At 39.0% G+C, this 23,531-nt stretch overlaps 1 protein-coding gene and 2 non-coding genes across 3 annotated transcripts in view; 2 read left to right on the top strand and 1 right to left on the bottom strand.

Moving 5' to 3' along the window:
• Positions 1-403: 403 nt before the first annotated feature.
• Positions 404-23,531, bottom strand: part of MPP4 (MAGUK p55 scaffold protein 4) — a 40,538-nt gene continuing 17,410 nt past the window's right edge. The window contains exons 10-21 of the mRNA XM_005904247.2: positions 23,336-23,400; positions 21,424-21,441; positions 20,454-20,492; positions 18,554-18,574; positions 14,595-14,609; positions 13,433-13,474; positions 12,454-12,624; positions 10,955-11,035; positions 6,824-6,917; positions 6,337-6,445; positions 4,824-4,958; positions 404-868 (exon numbers count right to left, since the gene is read on the bottom strand). Of these exons, the coding sequence (XP_005904309.2) occupies positions 677-868; positions 4,824-4,958; positions 6,337-6,445; positions 6,824-6,917; positions 10,955-11,035; positions 12,454-12,624; positions 13,433-13,474; positions 14,595-14,609; positions 18,554-18,574; positions 20,454-20,492; positions 21,424-21,441; positions 23,336-23,400 (982 nt within the window). The 3' untranslated portion in view covers positions 404-676. The remainder of the gene's footprint in view (positions 869-4,823; positions 4,959-6,336; positions 6,446-6,823; positions 6,918-10,954; positions 11,036-12,453; positions 12,625-13,432; positions 13,475-14,594; positions 14,610-18,553; positions 18,575-20,453; positions 20,493-21,423; positions 21,442-23,335; positions 23,401-23,531) is intronic.
• Positions 2,979-3,082, top strand: LOC138984953 (U6 spliceosomal RNA). The gene has a single exon (XR_011462200.1). It is a non-coding gene; the product is annotated as a U6 spliceosomal RNA (small nuclear RNA).
• On the top strand, positions 17,482-17,553 carry TRNAC-GCA (transfer RNA cysteine (anticodon GCA)). The gene has a single exon. It is a non-coding gene; the product is annotated as a tRNA-Cys (tRNA).

The following is a 23,531-nucleotide window of genomic DNA, read 5'->3' as shown; positions in this document are numbered from 1 at the left end:
GCGACTGGAAGTCTCCAAGTTCGTGGAATAACATCCTCATCCCCTTGTTTTCTCAGATGTTGGTGTTTAGCACTGAAATTCATTGCTCTTTCCTAATTTAGGCATAAATGTAGATACTGGCTTTTAGGAAAATTAATGATTGCTACAGCCCTGATCAAAAGAATAATTTTTCTTTGTAGCTTAATGTGTAAAATGAGAGCAGTGCTGTTTCTGTAAGTTTTGATGTTAGAGGTGATTTGTATATTAATCCTTCCTTCTTGCAGTTAAACTGCATACTTTTTGAAAAATCCATGTTTATAAAACAAGTTTCATAAGGTAAAATACAGTTTCTGAAATTAAGTGTATTTTATTTAGGAAAGCTCTTTTTTATCTGAATCACACAAAGGCCACGTGAAATCTATGAAAGGTCCTCATACTCTGTGACTTAACATTGTTCTCTACCAACTGCTGCATATAAGGTAAAGGAAAACATTTTTTCCCCCTGAAATCCAAACAGATAACTCTACATAACCATACAAATTTCTTTCACATAAGATGAACAAACTGCAGCACTTTTGCAGCTGCACATATTATAATAGAGCAAATATGACACTGATGTTTTAGATTATAGCTGTTTTTCCAGCACTAGTGAACAGGTGAACATTGTTAAAACTCCAGTATTAAGCAGAAGGCCTCTTTAAGATTTTGTATCAGAGGAAACCCATGTTGCTGGTACCCACTGAGACTCCTCCTGAGCCTTCTGAACTGCAGACAGCAACTGGGCACATGCCTCTTCCAAGTTGTCATTCACAATCACATGGTCAAAAAACTGGCCAAACTGAGTCTCCATTTTTTGGGCTAAATCCTCCATCTCTTGTAGATCTTCATCCTTTAGGAAAAATAGAAAAATACAAATAGCAAACTTAATGAGATGAATAGAAATAATAGGCAGTTATGTTGTTATACTCAGAACTGTATCTGTTTATAAAAACAGGTCATGTAAATGTTCTCCACTCTAAACCACAAAACTTATGTTTCTGTGTTTAGTCTTACTTAATGTCTCCCAGATCAAGTTTTCATAAAGTTGAATTAATAGTTTGTAGACAACCAATCCTCTCAACTTCCTATTTGGACTTAAATTATCTTATTCTATTATCTAAACACTTGGAGTTCTCAAACCCCATACAACATAAAACCAAAGAAATTTTATCAGTTAAATATAAATAAAAATTAAACATAAATTTCAAATGAACATTAATCTGATAAGAATGACATTATTTTGTAGACACAAATGGCCACTTTGAACATGATGCTATGACATGGGTCTTCAAATGAGGCATTTCTAAATTACTCTTCATGATGACTGACTTCACTTATCAGATCAGATCAGATCAGATTTGTCAGATCAGATCAGTCACTCAGTCGTGTCCGACTCTGCGACCCCATGAATCGCACCACGCCAGGCCTCCCTGTCCATCACCAACTCCTGGAGTTCACTCAGACTCACGTCCATCCACTGATGCCATCCAGCCATTTCATCCTCTGTCGTCCCCTTCTCCTCCTGCCCCCAATCCCTCCCAGCATCACAGTCTTTTCCAATGAGTCAACTCTTCGCATGAGGTGGCCAAAGTACCGGAGTTTCCACTTTAGCATCATTCCTTCCAAAGAAATCCCAGGGCTGATCTCCTTCAGAATGGACTGGTTGGATCTCCTTGCAGTCCAAGGGACTCTCAAGAGTCTTCTCCAACACCACAGTTCAAAAGCATCAATTCTTCGGCGCTCAGCCTTCTTCACAGTCCAACTCTCACATCCATACATGACCACAGGAAAAACCATAACCTTGACTAGACGAACCTTTGTTGGCAAAGTAATGTCACTGCTTTTGAATATGCTATCGAGGTTGGACATAACTTTCCTTCCAAGGAGTAAGCGTCTTTTAATTTCATGGCTGCAGTCACCATCTGTAGTGATTTTGGAGCCCAGAAAAATAAAGTCTGACACTGTTTCCACTGTTTCCCCATCTATTTCCCATGAAGTGGTGGGACCAGATGCCATGATCTTAGTTTTCTGAATGTTGAGCTTTAAGCCAACTTTTTCACTCTCCACTTTCACTTTCAGCAAGAGGCTTTTTAGTTCCTCTTCACTTTCTGCCATAAGGGTGGTGTCATCTGCATATCTGAGGTTATTGATATTTCTCCTGGCAATCTTGATTCCAGTTTGTGTTTCTTCCAGTCCAGCGTTTCTCATGATGTACTCTGCATATAAGGTAAATAAACAGGGTGACAATATACAGCCTTGACGAACTCCTTTTCCTATTTGGAACCAGTCTGTTGTTCCATGTCCAGTTCTAACTGTTGCTTCCTGACCTGCATACAAATTTCTCAAGAGGCAGATCAGGATTTTCCACAGTTTATTGTGATCTACACAGTCAAAGGCTTTGGCATAGTCAATAAAGCAGAAATAGATGTTTTTTCTGGAACTCTCTTGCTTTTTCTATGATCCAGCAGATGTTGGCAATTTGATCTCTGGTTCCTCTGCCTTTTCTAAAACCAGCTTGAACATCAGGAAGTTCACAGTTCACATATTGCTGAAGCCTGGCTTGGAGAATTTTGAGCATTTCTACTGCTGTGAAAACTTCATTTAGTCAAGATCATTTGGCCTTCACTTGGCGATAATACATTAAATTCATTGCTATTATTTTCTTATTTGTCTACAATAATTAGTACAACTTGTCACAAATACAAATATAAATATGGGCACTGAGATCTTGTGGCAGTACTCCTTTACATGGTGACCATACACAAGCCCTAGAAACAATTTTGTTAACTTTTCAGATTGCCATAAAACTGGGAACAGAATTTAATTAAGACTCAGAGAATATATCCATAGACTCCACTGTTTGAAATGCAAACTGGAGAATCAAACTTCCATATAGTAGCCTTTGAAAAAATAACGAAGATAAAAATAACGAGAGGTAAAGGATAATACAAAGATACCTCATGCCCACTTCAGCAACACATATACTAACATTGGAATGATGTAGAGATTAGCATGGCCCCTACTCAAGGATGACATGCAAATTCATGAAGTAATCCATATATTTATTTTGTTTTACAAGATTAAAAAGTTCTGGAGATCTGCTTCACAATATGAACAGAATTAACATTACTTAACTGTACACTTAAAATGGGTAAGACGGTAAGTCTTGTTTTATGTTATATACTTTTTACCCCACCACATACACACACACACACACGCACGCGTGTGCATGCACACACAAGTGGATATAATGTCTTGATCTAGATGATGGTTACCTGGGTGTATACACACTGTAAAAAATTCTTTGAACTGTACACTTAAGATTTATACACCTTACTGAATGTATGTTATGACTCAAAATATTTAAAGTATATTTAATTAAAAATATACATATATATATGGAAAAATCATTGATTAATCCCACCTGGCCTGGCCCTCTATTATTACTATAATTATTAATAAACATCTTTTATATTTTAATATATTTATAAAGAGATCTCATATAATAGATGATATAATCGATTAGAGTATTTTATTTTTTCAGGTTTACTTTTTTTAATATAAATTTATTTATTTTAATCGGAGGCTAGTTACTTTACAATATTGAAGTGGTTTTGCCATACATTGACATGAATCCACCACAGAGGTACATGTGTTCCCCATCCTGAATCCCCCTCCCACCTCCCTCCCCATCCCATCCCTCAGGGTCATCCCAGTGCACCACCCCCAAGCACCCTGTCTCATGCATCAAACCTGGACTAGTGATCCATTTCACATATGATAACATATATGTTTCAATGCCATTCTCCCAAATCATCCCACGCTTGCCCTCTCCCATAGAGTCCAAAAGACCGTTCTATACATCTGTGTCTCTTTTGCTGTCTCTTATATAGGATTATCGTTACCATCTTTCTAAATTCCATATATATGCGTTAGTATACTGTATTGGTGTTTTTCTTTCTGGCTTACTTCATTCTGTATAATAGGCTCCAGTTTCATCCACCTCATTAGAACTGATTCAAATGTATTCTTTTTAATGGCTGAGTAGTACTCCATTGTGTATATGTACCACAGCTTTCTTATCCATTCATCTGCTGATGGACATCTAGGTTGCTTCCATGTCCTGGCTATTATAAACAGTGCTGCGATGAACATTGGGGTACATGTGTCTCAATTCTGGTTTCCTAGGTGTGTATGCCCAGCAGTGGGATTGCTGGGTCATATGGCAGTTCTATTTCCAGTTTTTTAAGGAAAACTGTTCCACACTGTCCTCACTGTTCTCCATAGTGGCTGTACTAGTTTGCATTCCCACCAACAGTGTAAGAGGGTTCCCTTTTCTCCACACCCTCTCCAGCATTTATTGCTTGTAGACTTTTGGATAGCAGCCATTCTGACTGGCATGAAATGGTACCTCATTGTGGTTTTGATTTGCATTTCTCTGATAATGAGTAATGTTGACCATCTTTTCATGTGTTAGCCATCTGTATGTATTTTAAAGTAAATTCAAATATTTTGCAAAATAAATAATCCATTTTAAGTACACACACGCAATTTCTGTGTGGTTTTGCAAATTGTGACTTGAGGGCCTTTTAAAGCTAGACCCAAAAAGAGAAGAAAAATAAGAGTAGTTATTAAACTTTATTTTAATATCTATAAATGATATTCAATAAGGATAATTCATAAGGGTAGTAATCATTAGAAACAAAAATTACATTCCTTAACATAGGGATACTGTGGAATAATACAGTAATTTTTTTGACTGGGGAAAAAAAACAATATACTCATCTATCTCCTCTGTATCTTACCTTGAACTTCATGTCCACAAAGTAGTCTGTAATAATCTTGGCATTTTTCCGAGATCGTTTCATACAACTCATGTTAGATGGCTTTATAAATATGACATAGGGCTTCAGTTCTTGGGTTCGAGCCACTTGAATACCCTACACAGAAAAATGCACATTTAAAACAGAAGTCCTTACATGTATATGTATGGCTGAGTGCCTTCGTTGTCCATCTGAAACTACCACAACATTGTTAATCAGCTCTACAAAATAAGAAGTAAAGTTTGGGGAAAACAATAATGAAGAAGAAAATGAGAAAAAAAGAAGCCCTAGTAGCTGAAATATCTCAAGAGAATATTAAATTGAGGATCTAAAAACATAAGTCCTAATTTTCTAGAGTCAACATGAATGTTCTCAAAATTTCTAAGACCAGAAATTAGCAGTTATTTTTAGCCAGAGTATATTCTCATGTGCTCCCAAGTCCTCAACTCTAAAAAACATTTTAATAATTAAGAGATGGAGTTCTGGAATCAAAATTAAGTTGAAATCCTGGCTCTTCCTCTTACTAGCCATGACACCCTTATTGAAACCTGAGAATAGGATTCTACACCTGATCTCATGGGCAAAAGACAAAGACAGATTCTCAAGGCCAGTCAGCTCCCTCACTTCTCTTTCCCCTTGCCATCGTCTCATAACAGATAATACTGACATCTTCATGCTGACCATAGCTTCAACCCAAGCGAGAACAACTCTCTCGTCCTCTGATTAGCATACAAGGTAATATTTTTACATGACTACAGAAAACATGGAGTTGGTGATGGATAGGGAGGCCTGGTGTGCTGCGATTCATGGGGTTGCAAAGAGTCGGACACGACTGAGCAACTGAACTGAACTGAACTGACTGGGGTCGCAAAGAGTCGGACACGACTGAGCAACTGAACTGAACTGAACTGACAGAAAACATAAACACAAGGTTTATAAAAATTTCGACAACACATTGTATGTTCTGTATCTCACTTTAACTCACTCACTCCTGCTCTATTCCACACATGGTCTCAGGGAGACAGCTATTGATATGATAACATGGGAACCTCATCTCCTTGCATAAAGCAACATTTTATTCCCTCCACAAGAAGTTACCTTGATGCCTTTGTAACCAAAGGCAAAGCAAGATTCTCAGTTGTTTTTTTTTTTTTAAAGATCCTCAGTTTTCTTTATGGCTGTCTGCTCATTTCTGGGGGTTTTTCGCTTTGTTTTTTTGTTTTTTTTAATTTTTTATTTTATTTTCTGTTGTTGCTGTCGGTTTTTTTTTTTTTTGGGGGGGCAGGTCTGAGAAACTAGATTTTTTTTCCCTCCAACTAAAAGGACAAAATAATGACAATTGATTTTTCAAGTAACATCCTGGTCCTTATATATGGGAAGTAGTCTTATCCTAACAGAATAAAGTGGCTCAACTACAGCTTAAAGCATGTGCAAAAAATGGATGGCATGCATTCATTACTTTGGGGAGATGGGAAATATTCCACCACAGACCCACCTGAGGCTCTAGGTCCATAACACAGATCTTTCCATCATCAAGGACTGCTTGAACCGCATCCACACTGGTGCCATACAAGTGGCCTTTGTACTCACCATACTCGAGCATTCTGCAAGGGTGAGATAAAGAAAACAAGAACTGTTTGTACAGGTAAAATATTATTAGCAATAACATAGAGATAAATTCCAACAGAAGAGAGTAAAATATGTGGATCTTGATAAATGAATTAGTGGATATTCAACAGGAAAAATATATATTAGGAGATCTAAGACTTAAGTACTCCAAATTCTCTGAAATTTGCAACTCAGTTCAGCTCCTTCTCCAAATTCAATGAGTTAGTGTACTAGTAAATCAATATACATTTTCTTAATTTTTCAGAATAAAAAAAATGTATCCCAGAAGTTTTGGACAAAGCATGAAAATAAGAGATCTATTTTAAGTATAAAACAACGAGAGGGGAGAATCAGATTCTGAATGTCTAGCTTACCTGTGACTGTACATGAGGCTTTCAAATGTTTCCTTTGACACATAGTGATACTCACGACCATCCATTTCATAACTCTTTTTGGAACGAGTAGTATCTGTCAAAATAGGGAATTTTTAAAAGATTTTAGAATCTACAAAATGTTTGGACTTATTACCCATATACATTTGGATAAAGATGATCAAAATAATTAATACATAAGCAGATAGATAAAATGCTAGAACAAAAAAGGGAGCCTGATTGGTGATAAGAAAGTAGAAGTTCCCATATCAAAATGAGCTAATCATAAGCCTTTGTTAAGTGTTTGTGGTGTAGACTAGACCAGAATGTATCGTATTTAAACCAAGATAAAGAGGCTCTAAAGGAACTCTTGCTGTTACTTCAGGACAGGAAGTGGTAAGTTATACGTGAGCCCTATGGTGCCTAAGGGCTTCCCAGGTGGCTCAATGGTAAAGAATCCACTTGCAATGCAGGAGACACAGGAGACATGGGCTCAGTCCCTGAGTTGGGAAGATCCCCTGGAAGAGGAAATGTCAACGTACTCCAGTATTCTTGACTGGAATATCCCATGGACAGAAAAGCTTGGTGGGCTATTGTCCATGGGGTCACAAAGAGTCAGACATGACTTAGTGACTGAGCACGCACACACAAGGTGCCTAAAGGCCCTCAGGTAGCAAAACCAGCAATATCTTATGTTTAGATAATGCATCTCCCAAGATCTCATTTCATCCTTCATATTCCTAGCTAGGTGAAATGCTGTTATTTGTAGTTTACTGATAAGTAACTAAAGATTTTAGAGAGTAACTAACTTGCTCATGTGAATAAAATTAATGAAAAACAAAGTTGTAAACAAGCACCTAGGTGTCCTGACTCCCAAACTAATCTCTTCTACCACAGCAGATTCTGTCAGATTTCAAATAAAGCCCCTGACACTCTGTAGTCTAGCTCAGATGCATTAACATCCAAGTAAGCTGGTGATCAGTTTTAGGGATCTCCAGAAAGAAAAGATTGGTAGAGTCTAGATTCAGTCTGATTCTTTGATACAACCACTTTGTTCATAGATCTTCAACCTAAATAGTACCTAGTATAGAACAAGGAGTTCACTGACTACCTAAAAGTGATTCTTGTCTGCTTACCCATTTATTCAGCTAGCATATACTGAGTGCCTATATTCCAGCTATCATGTTAATTTCTTAGAACACAAAGATGAATAAGACATGGTTCCAGCTCTTGACCTGTATAAACTATAAAGCTGCTAGTTCCCTAACCTGCATTACAATAAATTCTCCTTATTCATAAAAAATTTGTATTTACATTTGATAAAGTTTAAAGATGAAATAGATCAACATCTGATGATACCAACACATGGAAATAACCAAAAAGGAACTTGAAATAGACCCTAAATGATAAAAGGAGTTCCCAACGTTTCAAGATACAATACTTTGGCCACCTGATGCGAAGAACTGACTCATTTGAAAAGACCCTGATTCTGGGAAAGATTTAAGGCAGGAAGAGAAGGGGACAACAGGATGAGATGGTTGGATGGCATCACTGACTCAATGGATGTCAATTTGAGTAAACTCTGGGAGTTGGTAATGGACAAGGAGGCCTGGCGTGCTGCAGTCCATTGGGTTGCAAAGAGTCGGACATGACTGAGCGACTGAACTGAATTAACTGAACATTTCAAGAAGCTCAAAAAGCAAAATTTTTTTCTTTATTCAAGCCTCTCTTTAGATCCTCAGAGTTCCTACAGTTATGCTACCTTCCTATACCTTTGTACTGAAAAAAAAATCTAGTTCTCAGGTGATAGAAAATTATATTACTATCAGCCTAAGATCAGCCCTTCTCCTTGGCTTCTATCCTACTATGTTATATATGGTAGGCTAAGGTCTGTGAATTGGTGCATAACTTGAGGCGTTCATTCTGAGCTTAAAACTGTTCACTCAATTTAAAGAGCAAAGTATGGGCAACATATTCCCATTTTGAATGATGGTTATCCAGACAACATACAATTCTACATTTTGTGGGCATTTTATTTTTATCCAGGTTATTGTAAGTGGTGATTTCTTTACTAGTTTTTGCTTTGTAGTGCCCATTCTTACATAGGTAAACAGTACTTGGAAAGCACAACTTATGGGATGTGATCATAAAACAAGTTCATTTGTTTGGCCCTGGATAGAATTCTCAAATTCGTCTGATTACTCTTAGATTTGTTTGTTTGTTTGTTTTTTAAGAAAGGTTCAATATCATTTATGCCTGAAACTCCATCTCAATAATTAAAACTCTGTTTCCATGTAATACTCAAAATTATGAACTTTATTTATATTTCAGGCTTCTTCTCCCCACAGCTGGCTCAGGCTTGCTACACCAAGGGAAGCCTGACATCAGAGAAGTCAGAAATCAGGAAAGGGAGCTTGATTCTCTTCTCTTCCCTTTCATTGCATTCCTACTGCTCCTCCTCCTGTTTTATAACTCTCCAAGCCTAAGTGCAGAGAGAGAGGAGGAACAAGCAGGGCAGGAAAACTCTTACTTAATTGATGCTGATGCTGGCTTTTCATGGCTCTTTTTAGACTTGCTGCTGCTGCTGCTGCTAAGTCACTTCAGTCATGTCTGACTCTGTGTGACCCCACAGACGGCAGCCCACCAGGCTCCCCCGTCCCTGGGATTCCCCAGGCAAGAACACTGGAGTGGGTTGCCATTTCCTTCTCCAAGGCATGAAAGTGAAAAGTGAAAGTGAAGTCGCTCAGTCTTGTCCGACTCTTTGCGATCCGATGGACTGAAGCCTACCAGGCTCCTCTGCCCGTGGGATTTTCCAGGCAAGAGTACTGGAGTGGGGTGCCATTGCCTTCTCCCCTTTTAGACTTAGCAGATGTTTAAATCTGGCTCTTAATCTCCCAGAGGATTCAGTGGACTATTTTGCAAAGCCTACCCCTCTACCCCACTACTGGGTATCTCAAATCCATCTCTATTCCACCTAGTCATTTGTGACTTCTTCCACACCCTCAGGTAACCGGGGCTTCACGTTTGATCTTCCTCTTGGGCAGGAACCAAGACAACCCCAGGCAGACTTTCTTCCACATTATCCACCCAGATCTGGTCTTTGGGGAAAAAAAAATCACAACTCTTTTGCAGTGATAGACTCTAAAATGGCAGCTACCTGCCCAAACAGCCTTTGGCCACTCTTCTAAACTCTCACGCTTTAGATATTTCAGATATAATTCTGATTCCAGTCTTCTGTGTCTCCCAAATAGCACAAAACACATATTAGGCTCTTTAAGTGGTTTTCCTAACTTCTTCTCTCTTGCCCTGAGGTAAAGGGGAAGCACCCACATCCACATGCTCCTTCACCTTGGATGGTATAATAGTTATTGTTCTTATTGTTCAGTCTCTAAGTTGTGTCCAACTCTTTGAGACCCCATGAACTGCAGCACACCAGGCTTGCCTGTGTATAGTTGATTTAAAATTATATGTGCATATATTACGGGGAAGGCAATGGCACCCCACTCCAGTACTTTTGCCTGGAAAATGCTATGGACGGAGAAGCCTAGTAGGCTGCAGTCCATGGGGTCGCTAAGAGTCGGATACGACTGAGCGACTTGACTTTCACTTTTCACTTTCATGCATTGGAGAAGGAAATGGCAACCCACTCCAGTGTTCTTGCCTGGAGAATCCCAGGGACCGGGGAGCCTGGTGGGCTGCCGTCTGTGGGGTTGCACAGAGTCGGACACGACTGAAGTGACTTAGCAGCAGCAGCAGTTCATATATTAAAATAAAAAATATGATAAAGCACTGAAAGAGCCAAGCACACTGCCAGGAGGATTGTAAATACTGAATGAATACTAGCCATTATTATTAAATATTTAGTTTTCCTAAAAGGTTATGTATATGGTTACTAAGCAATGGAAAAAAAGAGTCACTTTTCAAAAGCCTAGCTAGCTAGCTACATGCTAGTAAGTCAATTTCCTCTATTAAAATAAGTTTAGTTAGAAATGCTGAGGACTATCTGTGTCTTACATTCTTACAACGAAGATGGTATAACATAGTTGAGATCAGTACATCTGAAGATCTTTTTGCATCTGTAAAAAGAAAATCTTACTCCAGTATGAACCGCTATGAAAGATAAAGTAAACGTACGTGGCACGGCACTTTGAAAACGGTTAGGATTAAGTTCAATAAGTTGTCTTCTCAGTTCATTTACTCCAACACCAGAAGGTCCTAAACAAAACATCACATATGGAAATTATTAGAAGTGGATAAGCAGAGGTATGTGGTAAAACCATCACTTTGATCCTTTCCCTGAAGACACTTGAGAGCACATGTTTTTGCAGGGAAAATAACATAACTTCCATTCTCATGAATTGAAATAACTCTGGAAAATTCTTGGGAATTTCCCTGATGGAGTAACCCACACTTCTCCACCTGATGATCTGTGGAATAACCCCCACTTTCAGAAAAGAAGTAGGGAATTGCAGGAACGTGGCACCTCAGAACACTGCCTAATGTTGGCTACTCTGAGAAGTCTCTAGCCTCGTGTCAGATCATTTCAGACACGCTGCCTTTCCTCTTCCCATGAAGTTCCTATCACAGCACAACCCAGAAACCGGCTTCCACAATGATAGAATGCAGGGACACATCCCTGACCACAAGTGGAGAAGTCAACACCCCCATGTGCAAGTGAAGGCAGGGCTGGCTTCCTGGGCAGAGAACTGTGCAAGCCACAGGCCCACGCTTAGCTGCTGCATCTGGCTTGATGCTCTTCTTTTGCCACACATATAGTCTTCATTTTTTAATAAGGGGCTTTTGGATTTTTATTTTGCTGTGTCCTGAAAATTCTGTAGCTGGTCCTGGCTGTGAGGTATGTTGTTCTGCTTCAAAGGGGCCTGCCTTCACCACAACTGGAATACACAGAGAAGATGGCAGTAAGAGTAAATTACTACTACTGAAGGCAGGAGGAGAAGGGGACCACAGAGAAAGAGATGGTGGGATGGCATCACTGATTCAATGGACATGAGTTTGAGCAAGCTCCAGGAGATGGTGAAAGACAGGGAAACCTGGCGTGCTGCAGTCCATGGGGTCACAAAGAGGTGGACACAACTGAGTGACTGAACAACTCCTACGGCAGGGACCAGCTTTGTAGACATCTGGGTCACAATGCAGGTCATCCAAGCCCTATATTTGCCCTGTTCTTTAGCAACAAAGATACAGCCCAGAAGCTTTTTAGAAACTCTCCTAAAGGAGACAGTTACACACTTCTTAGGGAAATGGATCTTAAGAATTTTTATTCCTAATATAGACTAATGATGTGGGGTGGGGGGGATGGGAAACATCTCATCCATGCTTCTAAAAGAAATTCTAAACAGGACAAAAAAAAAAATTTTTAAGTTATAACCTCATCATATCACACCTTGTCGTTACACAGGTTCATATACACCCTGACATACCACATTCAACTGTAGACATTAAAAGTATAATTAATAACGTTATATTTATAAACACATTAAAAAACGGTTTCGTCTTTAAAAAAAAAAAATATGCAGGCTCACAGAGTCCTACTTTTACTACTACGCCCAATGCAAGACTACTGAACGCAGGGGAACCTCGCCGCGGATGGGGAGACTGCCCTCGGGACGTACCCACGAGCACGATGAGGCGGTGCTTGTCGGTGGGGCGTCGCTGGTATCTCACCACCTCCTCGTACGGGACGCCCACCGCGCCGGCGCAGCTGCTGGCGCTGCACCCCTGGGCGCGCAGCTGGCTTCGGTGGGCCCTGCGGCGGCACAAGCGCATGCTGCGGCGGAAACCCGCTGCCAGGGTGGAAACGGAGGGACAGTGAGATCCAGGGCAGGGGAACTCGCTTCCTGCGTCTGGCCTGGAGAAACAGGCGGCGACTGTGATTCGAAAGAGTTCATTTTATTTTTTCATATGGGACCTTAGTTCTCCTCGGAGAAGGCAATGGCACCCCACTCCAGTACTCTTGCCTGGAAAATCCCATGGACGGAGGAGCCTGGTGGGCTGCAGTGCATGGGGTCGCTAGAGTCGGACACGACTAAGCGACTTCACTTTCACTTTTCACTTTCATGCATTGGAGAAGGAAATGGCAACCCACTCCAGTGTTCTTGCCTGGAGAGTCCCAGGGACGGGGAAGCCTGGTGGGCTGCCGTCTATGGGGTCGCACAGAGTCGGACACGACTGAAGCGACTTAGCTTAGCAGTAGCAGTAGCAGTAGCAGTAGCAGTTAGTTCTCCGAGCAGGGATAGAACACATGACCCCCTACAGGGGAAGGGCAGAGTCTTAACCGAGGGACCTCCAGGGAAGTCCGGGAAAGAGTTGACTATGTGTGTCTGAAGAAGAAGGTAGGAAGCAATAGAAAGGCTGCAGGGTCTGGAAAGCAGAATGTTGGTCCCTAGGCCTGGTTGCGTACTGGAATCATCTGGGAGCTTTTAAAATTAAAAAATGGGGCCACTGACTAAATAAAAAAAAAAAAAAACAGAGAAAATAGTTTGAGAACACCCATCAGCAAAAGCAGCTTTCAGAAGAGCCAGGCTTATCCATTATGGTATGAATATAACTTAGCAAGTGACAAAGAGCCACCTGTTATTAATCATTACCTACCAATATAGAACTTCTGACCATAGCCAACAAATTCCTCCTTGTCTGGAACACAGCAAATGGCAGGAACAGAATATGTGAAGGAGAAAGAGAAGTTTACTTAGAAGAGGTACTTGAAATAAATCTTTAAATAAATAAATCTTTAAATCTTCAAGCCACACTATTTCAGTAGATGGCAGCACAGCTGAATTTGTCCTTGGCAGCTTATTGAAAACTGTCCTAAGCACTTTCCATTTTATCACATGCACTAAACTATATAGAGACACGCTCCAGAAATTTAGCAACACACTGCATATATTCTGTCTAGAATAGTTGGAACAAAAATCTATTATAGGCTTCTTTAAAATTATAAGAAATACTGAGTCATAGTGAAAACATATATTTGGGTATACATTTTTAAATGTTCCCAAGGAAAACTGATTTTTTAAAAAAGAAACATATAAACTGGTTTTGGCTTTAACTCCTAGCTATGGCGTTCTGTAGACCCAATAATTAATTTCTTTGTTAGAAATGGGTTGTTATTTTTTCCCTTATGAAATGGTTCATTCTGTAGAAAATTAGTATTTGCTTTATAGATGCAAATTCTTTCTGACTCTGAGAGACAAAAGAGTGGAAAACTGTGCCTCGTAGTAACATCTAGAGCTATTTTAAACTTCTGTCTCTGCTTCCACTGGGGTCTCAGAAAAATTATCGAAAACTACGGGGAAAAATTTTATAAAACTGTCATTTGAAATTACTTCTTAACTAACGTATTCCTTTTCACTTATACAACTCTGTTCTGATCATTGAAATAATATAGAAAGAGCATTTATTCATAGAATGAAATGACATAAATCTTTCTTAACTTTTGTGTTTAAACACACATTTTAAAATATAAAGAAAACACACAAGTATCGATTCCGTCTTCTGGTAAGAAAGCACATTTTTCTAACTGAAAATTGGCAATAAGTTTAAAAGAAAATGTTTACTTAGGGATATAGTCATAAGAGTACTTTCATTGTTCATTTAAATATATTTTCTATGACATTGAATGTCTCATCATTGATTTCATCCTTAAAATATCATATCTTAAAACACTTCCAGTGAAGTATTCATGTTGAGGCATGTTTGAAAGATCTCAAACAGCTCTATTTGGTATACCAAGGACATAAAAATGAATAGTTACCTTCTGAAAGTTCCTCTGGATATTTTGGTAAGTTAAGAAACAGACATGAAAAAGTTAAGCCTTTGAGGAGATCAAGTTGGCAAACTGAAGACAAATAACAAACAAATGACACAAGTGAGGCATTCGTGTTACCCTTAGAGAGAGTTGTAAGCTGGGCAAGATGAACAGCACACAAACTAGACTCAGAAACTCACTGGACCTGTGTCTGCTGCCCAGCAGACTCTAACTTCCTGAAAGCTGCTTATCTCAACTCTCCTCAAAGGCCCTCTATCCATGCAGACTTCCCTCTACCCGGCTGGCACAGATGGGGATTGAAAGAGAGAAATTATAGGAAGTCAACTAATGTGAGCCTTCTCTCCCTGTCTCTGCCAGAGGCCATCTGCCTGCAACCCTGTGATGTGGAGGAAGCGGTGGAAGGGGCACTGGCAGCCTTGAGCCACACCATCCTCATTCCTTACCCATCCCAGGCCCAGTTACATATTCCACCTCCAGTTGGCCCCTTGAAGATAGGTGTAACTAAACACAGAGCATACTCTTTTCTTTGTTTTCTAGATGTCTTGAAACATCTATCATCCCTGTTTTTGTTTGTTTGTTTTTGGTAGGGGAGAGAGAGAGAGTGTGTGTATGTAAATTGAATTCCTAATTAGACTATACCATTCAGAGGTATTCAAAGAGGTCACATCATACTTCATTCAGAGACAAGTTGGGGATAAAACTTAAGAAAATTAACTGCCCGTTAAGTGCTCAAGGAACAGAATTGAGCATCTTAGAAAAAAATGCCAGCCTCGAGCCAATTGTTCCTTAATTGAGCTCCTAAGTGAGGAGGATTCAGAATGTACTTGAGAGTTCTCATGCTTTCAACCATGAGGAGTCCAGAAGGAGCCCTACCGTAACTAAGGGCAGCTGCTCGCTTTCCTCTGCAGTTCTATCAGAGAACGAACTGCTGACTGCCCCTATATTTCTTTGTAATAATGCTGGCTAACCCTCATGCACTTATGTTCTAAGCATGTTTTATATATATAATTTTTCCCACTTTAGACATGGGGCACCTGAAGGATAAACTGTGGAAAATTCTTAAAGAGATGGGAATACCAGATCACCTTACCTGTCTCTTGAGAAACCTATAATGTGGGTCAAGAAGCAACAGTTAGAACCAGACATGGAACAATGGACTGGTTCAAAATTGGGAAAGGAGTATGTCAAAGCTGTATATTGTCACCCTGCTTATTTAACTTATATGCAGAGTACATCATGTGAAATGCTGGGCTGGATGAATCACAAGCTGGAATCAAGATTGCTGGGAGAAATATCAACAACCTCAGATATATAGATGTTACCACTCTAATGCCAGAAAATGAAAAACTAAAGAGTTTCTTGATGAGGGTGAAAGTGGAGAGTGAAAAACTAGCTTAAAACTCAACATTTAAAAAACTAAGATCATGGCATCCAGTCCCATCACTTCATGGCAAATAGAAAGGGAAAAAGTGTAAGCAGTGACAGATTTTATTTTCTTGGGCTCCAAAATCACTGCAGACAGTGACTGCAACCATGAAATTAAAAGATACTTGCTCCTTGGAAGAAAAACTATGACAGCATATTAAAAAGCAGAGACATTACTTTACTGACAAAGGTCCATCTAGTCAAAACTATGGTTTTTCAGTAGTCATGGTACAGATGTGAGAGTTGGACCATAAAGAAGGCTGAGTGCCAAAGAATTAATGCTTTTGAGCCTTGGTGTTGGAGAAGACTCTTGAGAGTCCCTTGGATTGAAAGGAGATCAAATCAGTCAATCCTAAAGGAAATCAGTCCTAAATATCCATTGGAAGGACTGTTGCCAAAGCTGAAACTCCAATACTTTGGCCACTTGATGTGAAGAGCCGACTCATTAGAAAAGACCTTGATGCCTGGAAAGATGGAAGGCAAAAGGAGAAGAGGGCAACAGAGGATGAGATAGTTAGATGGCATCACCAACTCAATGGACATGAATCTGAGCAAACTTTGGGAGATAGTGGAGGACAGAGGAGCCTGACATGCTACAGTCCATGGGGTCGCAAAGAGTTGGACATGACTTAGCTACTGAACAATAACAACAATAACCTGACGGGCAGAGAGGTTAAGTGACAGAGGAGCCTCCCAGTTAGTGAGTAATGGGCCAGAATTCACGCTTGGACATTCTGCCTCCAGTCCATGGCTTTGACCACTGCAACACTGCCTTTCCTTTCACAGATGTCTCAAGTACCTCTAAGCCTAAGCTGCAACTTTGGCATGCAGAGTGTCTCCAGCAAAATGACCAGTTGAACAGAACAAAGAAGGATGACTATAATCCAGAGGAATTAAGCATTAAACCAATCCCAAACACTGAACCAAGTGTAGATCATTAAATCACCCCTAACAGGCCAATTATCTAATTGAAAACAGGAAATTTAGAAAGAATATAAATGGTAAATAATTTCAGAGAATTTAGGTGAGTAGTTTCCCAGCTCCATCTGCCTCAATGCTATCTCTTTTATAACTAATATATATACAGCAATCTCTCTACTCTTATAAAGTGAAATCCATAGATATAATCTAACACATATAACTTTTAAAAACCAGTGCAATGCTCTGCATGTGTGTGTGCTGTCACTTCAGCCATGTCCAACTCTTTGAGATCCTAAGGACTGTAGCCTGCCAGGCTCCTCTGTCCGTGGGATTCTCCAGGCAAGAATACTGGAATGGGTTGTGCAATGCTCTAACTGGAATATAAAGAAAGTAAAAGGAAGCGATTTATATTTTAAAAGTCTGTATTTTAAAAAAGTATATATTTCAAAATATAAATCTTTGGGAATGACTTCTCTATTAAACAAGAGAAACTATTAGATGCCTATACCTACCTATATTGAGGGCTTCCCTAGTGGCTCAGTTGGTAAAGAATCTGCCTGCAATGCAGGAGACCCAGGTTCGATCCCTGGGTAGGGAAGATCCCCTAGAGAAGGAAATGGCAACCCACTCTGGTACTCTTATGATGCTTATACCTACCTATACTGAAGAAGCCTGGCTTTAAAGGAAGTAAGAAGATCAGAAAATAGTCCTAATATGAAGTAGAGAAAAATACAGGAACAAAGTAACAAGTGGACATTAGAAAAAAAACATGTTCTGATAAATAGTAACAGATTAGATTTATTTGTGTATATGGGAAAGGGGGAACTTGACATAAATGAAGTAGATGTAATGTATGCCAAAGTAATTATAGACTGATGAAGTGAAGAAAATGAGACATCATACACTAGAAGAGGGTGAGTAAGGTTAACACGCTCCCAAAGGTTGCCAGTGCCTAAATACTCTGTGGGATTTATTTTTTTTTACTAACAAGGTCAACAGTACTTTGAGGACCAGATACTGGATGAAACCATGTGTCATCAATAATGACAATAACATGTTAAAGAAAAAGAAAAGAATTGATTTAGTATAAATACCTCACTTGCCAGTGTATTTTCTATCAGTATAGATTAGACAGAATGTGTGGAATAAATTATTCAACACTTGCAAAATAAATGTCTTTATTCTGTATAAATATCTGTCTCCATAATGACACTCTTCTAAACCAATGAGCTTTTCATGTTACATCTTGTGAAACCTTACATCACTACTGTGTATTAAAGAATTACTTACTCAGATTTGTAATGAGTTTTGTCCATTCAGGAGTTGGTGTAGGATGGTCCCACACTCGGCAGCTCAACTGGCATCCCCAACTCCCAGCAGTTGAAGGCCAGTAGTGCCCCCCAATCAATATGAAAACCAAAACAGTGCTCCCAGAGGGTTCCAAAATGTCCCTAATGAACAGCACCTCTTAAGGTGAAGTTTACAATATCTCACAACCATACCGTTGACGTATTTATTCACATCCTTAAAAAGTGTTTAACGTATACCAAAATTTGGATAACACATTTATAAACCAGTACCAAATATTCACATCTTACCAGATTCAAATGTTTCTTCATCTGTCGTTTTTCCATGAGGCAAAACAGAAGTGTAGTTATGTTACTATCCATAGCAAGTCTATAGTTCAACAGTCTAATTCCCTGACCCTGTGTTTCTGCACACACAACACTTTTAAAATGCTTTTCCTAAACCAAGGCCAACTCAGGGGTGTGTCTGTGGCAATAAAGCTTTAAATGAGATATATAAGCAGCTGGGCTGTGATGACAAGAAGGGATACAAGCAGGAGCTTAAAATAAATAAAATCATAAAATAGAAAAGGATAAATAAGATCAAAAAGAGACTCAGAGGGAAGGGAAAGGTGGAATGTCATGGTAAACTCCAATATCTGGTTGGATGTTACACAGCTTTGCTGCTAGAGGCCTGCCTGAAGCTTTGGAGGTCTATAAGCAAAGGGAGCAGGATGAGCGGAAGAAGGAGACAAATAGCTTGACAGGTTAGGGTTGTTTAGGTGACTGAAAAATACCTGAGATAAAGCAAATGCCTCATCAGTTAAAATGATTATTGTTAGTGTTTTAAGGAGACATTAAGCATTGAGAAGCTAGAATTTATATGCAGAGCAATTTGAAATATATAGCAATATTACTAATACATCCTTGAATCTGGTGATGCTACATCTATGGTCTACTCATGTATGAAATTGTTTATAATAGAAAATATTAGACATAATTCAAATGTCTACCAGTATGTGATTATATAAATGCACAACAACTTACCTAATCAATAAGCTGTTTAAAAAAATATGAGGAGGCTCTTTATGTATTATGATGGAATCACCTCCAAAGATACAATTTTAAGTAAAAAAAAACAGGAACAGAACAGTGTATATAGCATACCATCAAAGAGTACATGCATTTGTGTTTTAAAAAGAGGTGAGAATGAGGTGTGTGGGAGAGGAGGAAAAAACATACATCATTGCACAGAATATGTCTGGAGGGATGCCAAAGAAACAGAGCGTTTATTGCCTCAAGAAAGAAAACTGAGTAGGGAAACAGGAAGAGAGAGGGAATTTTACTGAATATATTTTCCTAGTTTTTTGAACTTGAAAGATGTGACTGGTTAACCTAATAAAAACTTTTCATTAAAATTATAGAAAGGAAATGAATATTACTGCTAGTTAAAACCACTCACCCAGGATGTGTTCTTGGTAGAATAAATATAATGTCAACATTATTCTGTAGTTGTTCTGGGAAATATATGTAAATCTTTGAAATACTCAGTATTTAAACATTTCATGTCATTCTTTAATTTCTAAAACTAGATTAACCTGTAAAGCCAAGACACATTCACTTATCAGACTAAAGACTCTCCATTTAGTCTTCCAACAAAATCCTAGTGATTCTTGAGTCAATCTTAGTTTTGCCACTAAATTTGAAACATCTTTTCCCAATTTCCAAAAAGTATAAGGATAGAAATGTGAAAAGTTTTAATATATCTCTCAGAAATTTGGAACCCATGACTATTGATCTGTACTGGAATCTACCAGAAGATGATATCAAACAATAACTGGATATTTTGCTTTTAAAATTTTGATATCTCAGTATTCCATAGTATTTCACAAAGAGCATGTGGATTCTAGAATTTCTCCTGAATGTTACTGAATGTAACACTAGAGCATTACTGTGTGTTTCTGTGATCGTTTCCAAAAAGTGCTTTCTAGAACACTTTCTAAAAGGTTGGTCTGGAGCATGGAGACATCCTTCCACCTGTGCTTCCCTTCTGAGTGTCAGAACCACAGGAAAATGCTGGGGTGGGGACTTATTTTACACATTTCTTCCAGAGAAAAAGGTCCATGGGTCCTTCGACTGACTCTGCTTCAGAAAATCTATAGTTGAGCTGCTTTGTATCTCTCCTAGTAGTAAATCTATCAAGAAATGCTACCTGCTTCCACACATTTCTCATCAATCTTCATGTCATCATCTATAAAAGAGCATAGACAGGGAAAAAATGAAATTAAAATGTGTTACTATCACAACAAAAATCCCCTGTTAAATCACTTTAGTCGTGTCCAACTCTGTGCGACCCCATAGACACCAGCCCACCAGGCTCCCGCATCCCTGGGATTCTCCAGGCAAGAACTCTGGAGTGGGTTGCCATTTCCTTCTCCAATGCAGAAAAGTGAAAAGTGAAAGTGAAGTTGCTCAGTCGTGTCCGACCCTCAGCGACCCCATGGACTGCAGCCCACCAGGCTCCTCCGTCCATGAGATTTTCCAGGCAAGAGTACTAGAGTGGGTTGCCATTGCCTTCTCTGCAAAAATCCCCTATGTATAGGCTATGGCAATGAAACTCAGACCACCGTATATCATGTTATTCTTACAGCAATCACTCACTCAGATAGATAAAAAGGACTCTATTGTACTAAATGAAAATATATGTTATGGGAGGCTACAGGACATCACATGGTTAAAATTATAAAAGCATAGGCTTTTGAATGCTGGACAAATGATTTTACCTCTAAGCCTCCATTTTCTATCTATAAATGAGGGTAGTAACAATACATACTGTGTAGGATAGATTGAGATAATGCAGGAAAAGCTCATACACATGGTAAGTGCTCAATAAGATTAACTATTTTTACCTTTAGTTAGGATATATATATATATGAGAATAAAAGAATATAACTTTCAAAATTGTTCAACTCAAAACTCTTTACAGTGTAACCCAAACCCTGCATATGTTTTCTTTTGACTGACATCTTTTTATAAATTAGGGTATTAGTGATTAGTACATTATTAGGCACACAGAAAGAGCTTATTAAACAGCTGAAATGAAGTGAATTAAGAAAGCTACAGGAATTTTCTAGGTGGCTTTTGGAAATGAAGCTTTTTTCCCCACAAATACTGTTTCCTACCTTCTTCCATAGAAATCGCTGGGTACAGATGATTGAAGCAAGGGGGGAAAGAGAGAAAGCACAATATTTTATGCTATAATTTATCAGATGAATTTACCCACATTAATAAAAGTGAAGTGCCAAAATTATTCTCTAAAAATTCAGTGGAGATTTAGTAACAAAATGCTAAGTGAATATCCTATAGAAACCAATACATTCATGAGCCTTGCTGGAAACAGAATCTGTTTGCTTCTGGCAAATCCTATTCCCTTCTATCCTAATAAACTCTGCAAGAGTTGCATTCTACTCATTTTGAATTAAGGCACTTATTATTGATTCATTATATTTTTAGAACTCAAACCTTGAATGAAAAGAAGAAAGAGAAAGGAAGAGAGAAAGAGGAAGAAAAGATGGAAGGAAGAGAGAGAAAGGAGGAAGGGAAACAGATGACAACTACAGTGAATCTTCAGTAAATAACTCTTTAGTAACTGTGTATAAACTAACATATGCTTGGAATTTTTCAATAACTCTTGAGTAATAAAGTTGTGTACACCTTCTGAATCAGTATCTTTACCTGAGATTTTTTTTCCTATAGTAACTTTCAAGCAGAACAGAATTATATGAAATAATATTTCATTTTGATATTTCATATTTAGAAATATTTATTTGTAACATCATCTCCAAAAACTAAAAAGAAATGACTCGATAGTTCAGATAGTGCTGTCCTCCATCAAAAACATCTCTGCGAGAAATGATCCTTTAAGTCAGTGGGCTCCATACCTGGGATTCTTGGACTCAGAAATATGTGAAGATAATAATACAGAGCTGCAAACTCTTTTCAAGATGGACTTTGCAAAAGTCTAACAGAAGTGGCACATAGCCTGTGCAAGCAAATTAAATGTGAACAAGTGGTCCTACTGGTTACCAGATACTGATTAAAGCTGAGTTAGACTTTTCTTATGCCTTTGATAAACAAAATAGGAAAATGAGTTAAAGAAGTCCTTCAATCTGGTTTGGTAAACAAAATTTTTTTCAAAGCACAGGGGAAATAACTAGAATATCACCATGAAGATGATATCATGACAAATGTTTCTCATAAAATGTTACATTAGAGAAAAAAGATAAAAGGTAGTACTGCAGCTGTTACTATAATCATGTCAAATACGGTTCCATAACTGGAAGGTAGTATGAAACTATTGCCAGTGTAAAGGAATTCTAAGAATTTATTTCCCAAAAAATGTCTTTATAGTTGTCATGTTTTCAAGAGAAAAAAAAATGGGAATTTTTGGCTTAGAGAACTGAGAAATAAAGAGGGTGAGAACTCTCTATGGGCAAGTCTACGTCTATGCCCCTCTCCCTCCTCGGGGTGCCTCTTCCCCTTCTGTAACTGCTGCCAGGGAGCATATCGGAAGGGCCTTGATCAGTAGGGTCTAGCTGCACTCTACAAGCTAACATCCCTCATTAAGGCAGTAAGTCATTCACAAGCGTTTGCCACCGTGGATGCCTTTGCTGACCATTGCCCCATTGCCATCTGAAAACACTGTGTAGTGAACAAACTACACTCATCGAACTCATTCAGTCCCATGTTTACTTGTCAAAGGCACACACACTACACCACCACGCAGCCTTGCTTGCCAGTAGATGTACAATGCATGGACTAGCCATAGACACCTCAGGGGACTTCAAGCTGGGGAGTGGACCCTGAAAGTGTCACAACACAAGGACATTTGCATTTTCACAAACTGAAAACTGAAAAGTCTTCTAAATCCCAAGGAATGAATGTTTACGGTAGGATTTCAGACGGCTGCCAGGAGGCCATTTGGGGCATGGGGACGTTTAAAGATCCTCCTTTGGGCAGGAAGCCAGTCCTGGAAGAGACGGAGCTGGCTTCCCCATGAGGCAAGCGCTGGATTTGAGGTGTCAGCATACTCACAGATGGTGGATCTGAGGTGTTTGTAAGGCTGGTACGGCTGAGACCACCAGAACTCCCGTTGCTTCCTGTGCAAAAACAAATACACTGTGAGAAAAAAATAGAACCCAGGTTAACCCAGGTGAGATAGACCCAGGACAGAAAGTTTTCTAGAATTCTGTTGCCTCCAACCAAGTGAACAAGATTCCACCTCCAAAGT

The sequence above is a fragment of the Bos mutus genome, chromosome 2, assembly GCF_027580195.1.
Source record: "Bos mutus isolate GX-2022 chromosome 2, NWIPB_WYAK_1.1, whole genome shotgun sequence".
NCBI classification, from domain to species: Eukaryota; Metazoa; Chordata; class Mammalia; order Artiodactyla; family Bovidae; genus Bos; species Bos mutus.
This window is presented reverse-complemented; position numbering and strand designations above follow the sequence as displayed.